Genomic DNA, 13,504 nt, shown 5'->3' on the forward strand with positions numbered 1-13,504 from the left:
ATGTGTTCTCTTTGTCCTTTTACACCTCTGAATGTTACGACATCATGTGTGTTGCTTTTGCCCCCCTACAGGTAGTGTGACGTGTAGGTGGTTGTTTTCTCCCTAGTACAGGTGGTGCTAGTGAGGCCCTGTTACCAGTAATTACTGGTTGTATGCTATTACTGAAAGTATTGCTATTACTGAAAGTATTGCTTTATTACTGAAGGTATTGCTAAAGTGCTATTACTGAAAGTATTGCTTTATTACTGAAGGTATTGCTGAAGTGCTATTACTGAAAGTATTGCTTTATTACTGAAGGTATTGCTAAAGTGCTATTACTGAACGTATTGCTTTATTACTGAAGGTATTGCTGAAGTGCTATTACTGAAAGTATTGCTTTATTACTGAAGGTATTGCTAAGGTGCTATTACTGAAAGTATTGCTTTATTACTGAAGGTATTGCTTTATTACTGAAAGTATTGCTGCTAAAAGTGTTGATACCCTTGACAGTGGTTCAAGTGGCCCTGTCCTGTACAAATATCCCTTGTAAATTCTGCCCGTGCCTGTTGGCACAGTGTAATAAGATGTGTGTTTTATCTGATGTATATTTATTATAATACAAAGGCTATTTTTATATAACCTTGTGTGGAGTGTTTCTTTGTGGTGGGCCTTGGGTGTTGTTGCTGGGGTGCATGCGCAAATACTTAACTTACATCGCCTCCAAGTTTAGCCTTGACTGCTCGCGCCACGTTACCTAGAGGGCGAGTGAGGGGTTATCTTGGCGTGTAACTCCCTTGCCCTGACACCTAGAACTGGCGATCCCTGACTGACCTCGACGCGAGTCTTGGCCGGCCAGGGTCCCGGTTCTAACACCTTTCATTATAAACAGATCACACCTACGGAATCTGACATAACATTTATAAGTGAACAGATAAGGCCTCTACCCCTCTACCAATGGCTTGACACTATATACAACCCAGGACTCCAGAAGTGCCCAGGAGCTGGCAACCATCAGGCATTCATTTATAAAATTACAAACATATGCAAAGTAACATGCCACAACAGTAAACAGCCCCTCTTAATAGGGCCTAACAAGAATCAGCACTGTGAAATTCTACTCTCAGGGCTTGTTAGAGTGGGTAACCTACATATTAACGCTTGCCTTCGATCAAATGTCTGAGATTACATGTAACCAAATACCTTTCTATGGCCTGTAACATAATGTGACGACAATGCACTGCTAGAGGCCCACTGGATTGCCATATGCTTTTCACAATAAATAAGCCAGACCTACTTTTCTAATAACTTTTCATAATAAACAGGCCAGACTTATGGCATCAGCTATAACATTTTCATGCACATCTATCAGGCCTGCAGCGGTTATCACTGGCTTGTCACCTTAACCAACTCAGGTATATTGTACTGAGCATAAGCCTTCCCATAATAACCATCAGGCATACAATTGAAAATGTATACTAAATTACAGTTGCAAAACAAAATAGTATCTCTCCTAAAATGGCTTAACAAGGATCCTCACAGTACACATCTTCTATACTCCTGGTTTGCCACAAGAGGGTAATCAACACCAAAGCTTTTGCCTACAAAGGAAACCTATGAGATCCCGAGCAACAAAAAAATATCTGTAGCTTTCATTCAAAGTAATAACTTTCCACCTTTAAATGCCTATTGACTAACATATAATTTCACAATCAATATGGCCAGCGTACTTCCTTTATCGTACCTTTTCATAATAAAAAAATCAGACATATAGCCTTTATCATTAGCTTGTCACTATAACCAACTTAAGCCCATTGTATTGAGTGTAAGCTTTCCACAAGGCAACCTTCTGGCATACAGTCATAAAAGTACAAAATGTATACATAACTTGAGTTGGCAAAGCAAAATACAGTCTCTCCTAAGCAAGCCTAATAAGGTTTATTGTAGGGCATATCTTCTATCCCCACAGTCTGTTTGTGTAAATCACCAATACCCTTGTCTACTATAGTAATCTCTGAAATGAACCAAAATACTTGCCTACCGGATTTAGCACAGTGTAATACAATCCATCTTTAAAGCCTATTGTCTAACATATGTTTTTCACAGTAAGTATGTCAGGCCTACTACTGGCTTTGTCATATTGTTCCATAATAAACAAATCAATCTATGAAATCTCACATGCTTTTCACAATAAACTGATGACGCCATTACTCTTTAACATTGGCTTTACCCAACACAGGCCTATTAAAGTCCACATAAACGGGCAACCACATCTAGAACAAGCATTGGTAAATTCATTACGTTTTCCTCTACGGGATTAATAACAAGTTAAGAGGTGTGGGAGCAGTGTATGAGTGCAGGTAGAATGGTATGAGGGCTGTATGTGCAGGGTAAGTGGTGCATGAATGAAGGTTAATAAGTGTCTGAGTGCAGGGTAAAAGTGCCCTAATGCATGGTGATTGCTGTGTGTTAAATGCAGAATGAGAATTGTGTGAGTGTACAAGGTGACCCTGTACAGGGTAAGTGGTGTGAGTGTATAGGGTGAGCAGTATGTCAATAAGTGCAGGATGAGTGGTTTGAGTTCAGGGTGAGAGGTGAGGGTGGAAGGTGAGAAGTATGTGAGTGTGGGTTAGAGGTATGTCAATGGTATGTGAGTGCAGAGTCAGCACTGTGTAAGTTGTGGGTAAGCAGTATCCGACATCAATGAGATGCACTTTGAACCCAAAGAGGTCAGTGCATTCCCACTACACCTAGGTGTCCTTAAGTAGCCGGAATATGCTCAGAGGTGGGGTCAAAAAGTGGTATGCCACTGGGCTAAAGCTGCACCAGGTCTGTGTTTCTATTCAGCGGGGAAGTAGCCTAACACTTTGAATAGGAGTATCCTTTATGGGGCAGAAGCATGACTGACTTGCATGTGTCTGGTCTCGGTAATGGCACAGACAAGAGAAAATCAGAGAAACTGGATGAGTCTTAGAACGGCTACAATTGGGTGAGATCAACTCAAGCATTATTGTGCTGTTAGTGCTTGATATTACAGTGCTAACCATTGATCTGTGGTCTGTACTTTGTAAAAAGCTGTTGTAAGAACCAGTAACTCATTTACAGCAGCAACTGGGGAATTGATTTTTTTTCCTTCAAGCATTCAACGACCAGGTGGGCCCACTGTGACTAGAGCTACCAGAGGTGCCCATGAGATGGACCAGTTGGATTTGGGGAAGGGGGAAAGGGGGACTGCGAGTTGTTAATTTCAGAGTGCAACGTGTTAAGATTTCCTTGGATAAGACTGGATGCACTGGCCTCGAGCATTGTTCATACACAATGTAGTAAACTGCTTGTTGATGTTTTGAAAAGGATAATAACCAATACATTTTTTATATCATTCAACAACCAGGATGTGAAGGTCAGCCTTCTCTTCAACTTTTATGATATCTATCTGGTATCGCCATGTTTTCTTATTCTATTTTGTCACCCTCACTTGTTACTTAATTCTTAGGTGGAGGCTCCACTCAACAACAAGTTGCTCGGCAAACACTATAAAATTGAAATATAAATGTAAAAATTGTGAGTTGACTTGCTGGTCATTAGAATAGGCCAATTATTCTGTAACTGTATAGTAGTAATCAAAAGAAGACAAAAGTGTCTCTAAGGAGCCGAACAGTGAGTTTATACTTCAATCACCTATAGATTGAAGTGATTGCAGTGTTTGTGCTGATCCAGTAAGAAGTGTTAACGCCTTGACAGAATTGAGAATGCACTTATAAACTCAGCATGAGAAAATAGTTTTTTTGTCTGCGCAAAAAAGAATTTATATAAAAACAGTCAATGACAGCATGTTACATTTCTCCCTGTTAGACCTTTCACAAACCCACCAGCATTATTTACTCTGTATATCCTTTCCTAAAATAGGTATCTTAAGACGCATTGACCCCTCACGCTAGGTAGACATGCACAGCTTGCAAGACTTACCAGACCACCGTCACCATGATACTATGGACATACCATATGAGATTGCGTTACATTAAGTGGAGCACTGCTACCAAATGGAAGGAGAGGGAGAGAAAAAGAGAGAGATGTGCCTCTTTGTGTCAGGCAAAGCCAGAAGAGAGAAAGATGTTCAATTTCAGCTGTTAAAGTTGGAATAAAAACGCCAGAAGATAAACTGGAAAAATTAGATCTTAATAACGAACTGTTGAAAGCCTAAAAAAGGGTGTTGGGTGGAATACGGGCTTCAAACAAACAAATGCATATGTTTCATCAACCACAGAAACCACGCTTGACATTTTATGTCTTCTGCGTACCATCTGCAACTAAGATACCTCAGCCAAGAGTGCTGCGAGCCACTCAAGCTGGGGTTGATATCTTGTGGCGCGAAGGAAGCTCAAAGAGTGCGTTTGTCACAGGGGTGTGGGCGGGTGAACACAACCAAATACAAGCACTGGTAGAGTCAACATGTCTAGGTTTAAGGCGCTGATGACTTGAAAATTAAATGGAAAGTATGTCAGGATGATGGGGTTAAGCAACGCAGAGGGCACGGATGAGAAGTGCCTCTGCCCTGGAAGAAACATCTCCGCAGCTCCAACAGATGAGAGTGACACGATGGTCAGTATTCTAATTAGTCCTGTATGTCAGTGTGTCTTGGGGGAGACATGGGCAAACAAACACCCTTGAAATGCGTGCAGCCCCAGGGTGGAGGACAAAAAAATTGTTTGACAGCGGATGAATAGGAGTACTTGAGCAACTGATAAGAAAAACACAGGAAGAACAACAGTAAAGGGCCAGCAACAACCAATAGAAATGGAGGAAAAGTATGTGGTAAGCACACAAACTAATGAAAAGTGAGGGCAGGATGTAGGCCCATTTTAAGATTTATATTAAAGACTATAGATTTTATAAGCACAACAAGTGCTGTGCAGGTGAAAACTAAAAATACAGCTTTCAAAACATTATATAATCATTCTTAACAGTGCCTAACAAGAATCATCACAGTGAAACCCCGTCTGGTGTGTCAGACAAGGGCAGCCAATGTTGATACCCTTGCCTACTACAGTAATCTGTGACATTTCATATAATAAAATGCCTATTTGTCTGCTTTATTATAGAGTAATAAGAGGTCACACCTAAAAGTCTACCAAATTTAACATATGTTAATCACAAGAAATATGTCGGGCCTAGTACTTTCCTAGAAACATTTCATAATTAACAGATAAGGTCTATGGCCGTGATTATTGGCCTGCCACCATAACAAACTCAGGCCTGCTGTATCTAGTATAAACCTTGCCACAAGCCAAAAAGAGCAACACATGCAGACTTTTTAGTTGAAGCACACAAATTCAGCCCTATCAAATCCTGTTACAAGGAGGACTAACGTGGGTGGAGCCCACGCACCTCTCTCAGTAAGACTCTGATAGTTCCTTTTCATTGATCACAGAATATGACTTAAGGTCGGAGGCACAGTTGGACTGCCAAGTCATTGCCTAAAAATCCATCCAAGAATGAAGAAGGAAAGGAAAAATTATGCAGCACGCTGTTTTCAAGCTATGCAGCACTCACTTGGCCACACAGTTTGGAGGTTAATTACTTGTGCACCCTAAAGTTCAACTGTGACTTCTATACCTCACTCGTCTTCAAATCGGCATCTGCCCCATAATTGGCAGGCATAGCCTTCCTTGATGCTACCGGTAGGAAAACAACTGAATCCCACTCCATCTGTTACTTCCCAAGGATAAAGTAAATGCATCTTCACATGCCCCTTCTTACACCCTTCGAGTACAAAACCATTTTCCCCGACCACGGATCTTCCACCCATCTGAACATTTTATCATCAGCTCCCTCCATCTCTATTAACCACTAAAGCCATTGTGATCACTCCTCATCCATAGCAATGTTTTTTTAGCATGAGCTCTATTACATATTCACACGTTCTGCATACATCGGTCATCTAGTGGTTAGATTGGAAGTAACTTTTTTTCTCTGACGTTTCCGTAATGACATATTCCTGGATATCACCCACAAAACCCAACACATCTACGGTGTGTGTAATGCTAGTTAAGGGAACATCAGTTTCTTCGGAAGTTTGTAAACCAACATTATATTGCACAAGAAAGGTTAAAAGGTAAGTAACCTGTTGCACCGCAAATTTGTTAGAAATTCAAATAATGTGAGTAGATTAGAAAGTAGCTTCATTCTTTATCGGAGATTAAACCGTCTTTAATCGATTCTTAAGTACTGTCTGCCCCACTTATATTTCTGCTCTTGAGTTGAAATGAAAAGAGTATGTTTCAGTGAAAGTGTCTGCAGAATGTAAAGTTGGTGCCTTGCACGTCTTATAAAAGAAGTTATGATAGACTTTGCCTGCAAGTGGCTGTTTAAGGCTTGTGTGCAAAAAATTTATACATAATTTTTCCTTATATCTTCCTAGATTCTTATTTTTTTGGCCAAATACAACATATAACTGCTTCATCTTTCGAAAGGCCTTTGTCTTCTCCAAACTATAATACTAACCCTCTCGTGAGATCCTGTCTGTGGAGCCCACTCACTATCAGCTGCTTGATTTTTGAATACTGTAAAGGATGCGATTACCCAAGAAAAGGGTGTCCTAGGGCAATCAGTAGAGGTGCTGATTAAGGTGAGAATAAATGAGTTTTCAGTTGTTCACGAAAATTAGCTAGGCAGCTGATTCTGTATATACATATATAATGCTCCATGGGGTTGTCCAAGTAGCGGGTTACACTCGAGCCTGCGTGCGCCTTCCCCCAAGCGTTAGTTGGTATGGACAGTTGCTTGTTTGAAATAGGCCCGACCCGTTTCGGAAATTTATTTTCCTCATCAGGGGCCAGCAGTAAAGTGCACGAAATATATATATATATATCGTAACTAGGTTCTTAGTTTTACTAGTATTTTTCTCTGGCAGGGGTGTAATGAATTCTCCAATTAAAATAATATTTATCGTGACCTGTATTCTCTAAACATGATTGTTGTACTTCAGATTTTAGAAACATTGTTTAAGATCTGCACTATTATTTTCAAAAAATCATTTAAAGGTTTTGATATTGTGATTTGCTGCTTAGCTATATATTCGCATCCGCTCATTTGATTTTAACTTGAAATTTTGGACAAGTATTAGGATTATTTCTGTACTTAGTCATCACACTTTGGGTGTACCTTATTGTTGGCTCTTTTTCTCCCTCGAAGAAATTCTATAAAATGAGAGAAAGGTACTTGCTGCTATTCATGGTTAATATGGGCACTAGCCCCGGATTTAACATTGTAAATAATGAATGCAGATAATGTAATATATGATATATTGTGTGTTATTATTTTTTTAGCACTTTATTTGTATAGTCTGCTCTCTATTTCTATGTATTGTTGGGAGTGTTTCCAATGGAGCCATGTGGTATTTAAGGGCGTGGGCTCTCTAAGCATGTCATGTGATCAAGGCCGGGGCAACCTGGTTGAAACGCGTCATGTTGGAGGAAAATAAAATTGCACTTTAAAGAAAATTACCTTTTGTTGCGGTCCGTTCCTGGTTTCGAGGCGCTGGGTGGAGTTTTGCCCTACTGTTGTGCTTCTCAAGGACTTGGTTGATATATATATATATATATATATAAAAAGGTTGCCACCTAGGTGGGAACGCACTTACAGGTAGGAATTAATGCCAGCGCAAGGGCGCGAGCTGCGAACAGAGTCCCTTTCCTGCCAGACGCGTTTCGGGCCAACGCCCTCTTCAGTGGCAGCACATGTGACATGACGGCAGCTGCAGGCACCAGTAAATACCCTCAGTGATTATGCACAGGTGTGAAACCTGAAGCAATGCTTTCTGGGACTGGTGGTTCGATAAAACCCAAGTGGGTCGCCGCCGCCATTCGCATGCAAAAAAAGTTTTAAAGGGATTGCCAATGTCCCCGCAAGCACCCCGCAAGTAAAGGCACCTCCTGTACCACAAAAAGCTGCCCAAATGAGGGGACATTGGCAATCCCTTTAAAACTTTTTTTGCATGCGAATGGCGGCGGCGACCCACTGAGGGTATTTACTGGTGCCTGCAGCTGCCGTCATGTCACATGTGCTGCCACTGAAGAGGGCGTTGGCCCGAAACGCGTCTGGCAGGAAAGGGACTCTGTTCGCAGCTCGCGCCCTTGCGCTGGCATTAATTCCTACCTGTAAGTGCGTTCCCACCTAGGTGGCAACCATTATATATATATATATATATATATATATATATATATATATATATATATATATAGGGTTGTCTTATTATTTAATTGATGCAGTCTCTCCAAACAGACGCGGAGGAGACAGAGAAAGTAAACTATGCAAGTTGGAGACCAGATAGATCTTGTTACTTGATTCTAAACACCCACAGGGATTGAACTTAACGGAGGACCTGTACACTTGTTTAGAGTAAATATCCAACTAGAATGCGCTAACAGATATTCCATTTGCATGGCCCAAGAAGATGCACTGAGAGGAGAAATATATATTTGTCTATAACATCAATATTTCCTAAAAAATAGATATCTTGTAAATAAATGAATTTTAAAGTCAGAATATTGAGGATTTATTTTATGCATGAATATTTTTAAATATTTTTGGATGTTTTAACAAATATTTTTAAATATTTTAAAATATTTTAAGATTTGTATTTTACACATGTTGGACATTGATGTCATCAAATGAGATAGGATGTATCGATGCCGAGGATGTTTAAGGCGAACATGTTTCTAGTGTTAGGATAAGGCAGCACTATAAACCCTCTCAGATTAGAAACCCTGAAATTATCTTTGATTGGTCAGCCAGGATGTAAACTTTAAGTATCCAGCACAAAAGGATAAATGTAAAAAGTTGATGATAAAGTGATGTAAGAAATGAATAGTAAATAATCCAATATGGCAATAATGTTAACAGCTGCAATTGCACATTAGGTTCATGAAAATTACCAAATGTTATACACTGGTTTTAATTCTATCTTCACTAGCACATTAGACACTTTTTTATTAGTTATCTCTAAGGAAGGTGATATAAATTTTCAACAAGATATACGTGTATGTATTTTACAAAAATATCTAGAGACGAAATTAACAACAAAGCAATTTATAAAAGTTAACTTGCAAGGGGCGCGCCAAATCAATATTTGACAAATGTATAAACTATTTAAGTTTTACAAACAGCATCGGAAAAGTTAAAGTAAGAGCATTTTAAAGTGTCTTTTCGGTGCGAGGCAGCCTATTAGAGTTCTAATAATGCTTCTGTATTTTACTGGTCTATATGTATTTACTTATTAATGTATATATTTATACTTGTATTGCGTCTTTTTCAATCAATCAATCAATCAATCATCGCATTTATATAGCGCACTACTTACCCAGAGGGTCTCAAGGCGCTGGGGAAGGGGGATCTGCTACTGCTCGAACAACCAGGTCTTGAGTTGCTTCCTGAAGGCGAGGTGGTCCTGGGTCAGGCGGAGGTGGGTGGGGAGGGAGTTCCATGTCTTGGCGGCGAGGTAGGAGAAGGACCGTCTCCCTGTGGTGGCTCTACGGATGCGGGGGACGGCGGCGAGGGCGTGGCTGGTCGATCGAAACTGGCGTTTGGGAGCGTAGAAGTTGAGGCGGCTGTTGAGGTATCCTGGGCCTTGGCTGTGTAGGGCTTTGTGTGCATGGGTGAGGAGACGGAAGGTGATTCTCTTGTTGACCAGGAGCCAGTGCAGATCTCTCAGGTGTCCGGAGATGTGGCTGCGACGGGGGATGCCCAGGATGAGTCGTGCTGAGGCGTTCTGGATCCGCTGGAGTCTCTTCTGGAGTTTGGCGGTGGTTCCGGCGTAGAGGGTGTTGCCGTAGTCCAGACGGCTGGTGACGAGGGCCTGGGTGACCGTCTTCCTGGTCTCGGTGGGGATCCACCGGAAGATCTTACGTAGCATGCGCAGGATGTTGAAGCACGACGAGGAGACGGCGTTGACTTGTCTGGTCATGGAGAGGGAGGAGCCCAGGATGAAGCCCAGGTTGCGTGCGTGGTCTGTTGGTTTGGGTGCGCTGCCTAGGGCGGGGGGCCACCAGGAGTCGTCCCAAGCGGCGGGTGAGGATCCCAGGATGAGGACTTCCGTCTTATCTGAGTTCAGTTTCAGGCGGCTGTTCTTCATCCATTCGACTACCTCTTTCATCCCTTCGTGAAGGTTGGCTCTGGCGGTGGCGGGGTCGTTGGTAAGGGAGAGGATCAGCTGGGTGTCGTCGGCGTAGGAGATAATGTTGAGGTTGTGCTGGCGTGCGATGTCTGCGAGGGGGCTCATGTAGATGTTGAAGAGGGTTGGACTGAGCGAGGAGCCTTGAGGGACGCCGCAGATGACTTCCGTGTCTTCAGATCTGAACGGAGGGAGGCGGACTCTCTGTGTCCTTCCGGCGAGGAAGGAGATGATCCACTCCAGTGCCTTCTCCTGGACTCCGACGTTGCTGAGGCGTTGTACTAGGGTACGATGGCAGACAGTGTCGAAGGCCGCGGAGAGGTCGAGGAGGATGAGGGCCGCTGTTTCTCCGTTGTCGAGCAGCGCTCGGATGTCATCGGTGACTGCGATCAGGGCGGTCTCGGTGCTGTGGTTGGCCCGGAAGCCAGACTGCGATTGTTCGAGGGATCCGTTCGTCTCGAGGAAGGCGGCCAGCTGCTTGTTGAAGGTCTCCTCGATGACTTTTGCAGGAAACGGGAGCAGCGAGATGGGGCGGTAGTTTTTGAGGTCGGTGGGGTCAGCCGATGGTTTCTTGAGTAGAGCGCTGAGTTCGGCGTGCTTCCAGCTCTCCGGGCACACAAATCAATATCTTAAAGTTGAAAAATAATGCGCATTCAGCATTGTGAACAAGCGCGAAAGAGTATGTTTTCCATTTCCATAGTGATTGTAAACCACGTGATTCACAGAAATTATGCACTGCCACTTTAAAAATGCTTCCCAAGTCCAAGATATTTGTCGAGTGAACAAGCGGCGTTAACGCTGCGAAACGCGTCTCTGACTTTTGGGAAATAAACAACTAAAGCAATGATACCGGGTCTGTGTCCTGTTTGCTGGCGGCGGCGTGTGATTTAAGACGTGGCAGCTATCCTTACAGTATTACGCGATATATATATATATATATATATATATCGTGCACTTTACTGCTGGCCCCTGATGAGGAATATATATATATATATATATATATATATATATATATATATATATAAAACTAGAACTAGAGTGGAGAACCTAGGTTGCTTTTAGCAGGTAAAATGAGAACTCATGTAGTTGGTAAAAGGGGCACTAAGAACCCCATAAGTAAATGGGTACTTCTGCCATCCGTAGCCTCCTATCTGGAAGCATGTAGATCAGTCAAGAGTTTTCACAGCATGTTGTATGTCCAATGCTCATTGGTGTTAGTGAAAAACAATAATGCACAGTGGATGCAGTGTAGTAATTTAGAGGGCATGGTGCCAGGTCTTCGCTCCTTACTTAAATTTCAATGAATTAAACTGTTAGTTATATCCATTGAAAGAAGCCCCAAAGACGAGATGGCTTCAACATAAAAGGTTATGCCACCACCCGCGATATCTTATGCTATTAGTAGCCACAGAAAATCTGTAGAACTTATAAGTAGGTCAAGCTGATACAGCTTAAAAACCAGTCAGCCAGAAATGAAATTCCCCCTCTTTAAGTGGCTTTATGGGTCAAACCAAAAGAATGGTTTTTGATACAAGACCTATTCAGCTTTAACCAACTCCTGGCTGTAGCATTCTGAATGAACTGCAGTTTTCAAATTGCTACCTTGTGTTCACCATGATAGAGTTACAACAGTCAAGATGTAAGGAGGCAGACACATTAAAGGTAGTCACTCTAAGCAGCATATATAAAAGAATCACAATTTTTTTTTTTTAGACTGAAAGGATGGATGAGGTAAGCCAGGGGACAGACACTGTCTTAAGGGGGGTAAAATTACTCTTAAAGAAATAGAGCAGTTTATAATGTTCCAAACATCTGTCCGGTATCTGACAGAGGGCTTTTGGAAAGGTGTGTGGGAATCAGAACTTACTAGACTTGATCACAAAATGCAATCTGGTCTACAGGATAAAATTAATTTACTGGTTAGCAGCCAGCATTAAACACCCACTATATAAAAATAATGAAGTTTGATGAGAATTCATGTATTTATTCGCAGAGACACAAGGGCTCAGCTACACAGATGATTCAATTACAGCTTTTTCCAAGGAAGATAGAAGGTCTGATAGTATAGAGTATAATTCTTTGGCTAACAGAGAGCTTAATGTCTTATTGTTGTGGTAGGTGGATTTTGCAGCCTTTATTACTCGGTTGTTCAATCTTATGTTTCTGCTAAGCCATTTTAGCATCAACTCTGTAAACTCTTCCGCAAAACCTTTTGAGATTGTGCAAGATATTTTGTGCACAAGAAAGGTATGTAAATACATTTTTTAAATAATGCCATACCAGAGAGTTGCCTCCACTGTGAAGTCTACAATGCACAAGTACAATATAAAAGGCCAAATTAATAGAACTGAACAAGACTCTCTTCCATGCACTTGCTTCGGAAGCCACACGATTCAGTGCTGTTCTTACAGTGCAAGTGGTTCACCTACTGGGATCAGTGCAATATCTGTGACAAATTCAGTTTTTAAAAGTAGGATTAGTGCGAGGTAAGCAGAGGGGTAAGTGACTGTCTGTACCTGGAGCGAGCTGCCAGGATGGCCTTGTGTGCAGGTCTTGGGTGACCATCTAACAGTAGAGTAATGTCGCAGAACTCTGTCCCGGAGCCCTCCAGGCATGCCTTCATATCCTGCACCAGTGAGGTACCTGAAACAAGTCAAACACAGGGAAAAAGACATAGAATGGAGGTGATTAGTGGGCAAAGAAATCCGATGCAATGATAACCCTGCTCACCAAATATTTCAACCTTGGCCAGGCCATGCGCAAGACTTTGTACCACAAACCACACATACCTGGGCTTTGACCATGTACTGTGGCCTCTAAGCATGTGATTTGGCTTATGGCCAGGTCCTGAGAAAGCCCAGACGTCGACAGTGCTCACAGTGTATGGTCTTTGCTATGATTGGATGCACAATGAATTGTTTTAACTTATTTTGCCAGGGTTTGCTCAATTATAAAAAAAGCTGTAATTTTCTAAAAAGAAATTCAGGTTCACAGATCTGAATTTGGACCTGTGAATCCCGCATGAAAAACTGCCATTTTTAAAATAGTTTCTGTACCCTACTTGGGGCCAGGGAATACTCCCCCAGCATCCCTTAAACCATCTTTGTCAGACTTTAGTGCATGGTATCCTGCAATGGGAATTTGATTATATTATTTAGCATCTCGTTCCAATGGTGCTGAGGATAAGGATGAAAAGACCCTCACCCACCTAAGTGGCATGCTTCACCAATAGGCTTAGTTCCACGCTAAGCAGGCGGTGTAAAACCCAGCAGGCCTCCCTTTCAGGGGCACTTTGGTTGAGGTCTTTAATATGCCCTGTTTGAGTGAGATAGAGGAGATAGTGGGTGTCATTGCCTATAC

The 13,504-nt window shown here is 42.0% G+C and overlaps 1 protein-coding gene across 3 annotated transcripts in view; it reads right to left on the reverse strand.

Annotated features, from left to right (window-relative positions):
* Nucleotides 1–13,504, reverse strand: part of LZTR1 (leucine zipper like post translational regulator 1) — a 201,651-nt gene that overhangs the window by 44,556 nt on the left and 143,591 nt on the right. For all 3 annotated transcript variants that reach the window (XR_015300907.1, XM_086943316.1, XM_086943315.1), the window contains one exon: nucleotides 12,661–12,787. Coding sequence is in view for 2 of the 3 variants with exons in the window: in XM_086943316.1 (XP_086799442.1) it covers nucleotides 12,661–12,787 (127 nt within the window). In the remaining variant the exon portion in view is untranslated. The remainder of the gene's footprint in view (nucleotides 1–12,660; nucleotides 12,788–13,504) is intronic.

Source organism: Lissotriton vulgaris, chromosome 11, assembly GCF_964263255.1.
Source record: "Lissotriton vulgaris chromosome 11, aLisVul1.2, whole genome shotgun sequence".
In the NCBI taxonomy this organism is placed as follows: domain Eukaryota; kingdom Metazoa; phylum Chordata; class Amphibia; order Caudata; family Salamandridae; genus Lissotriton; species Lissotriton vulgaris.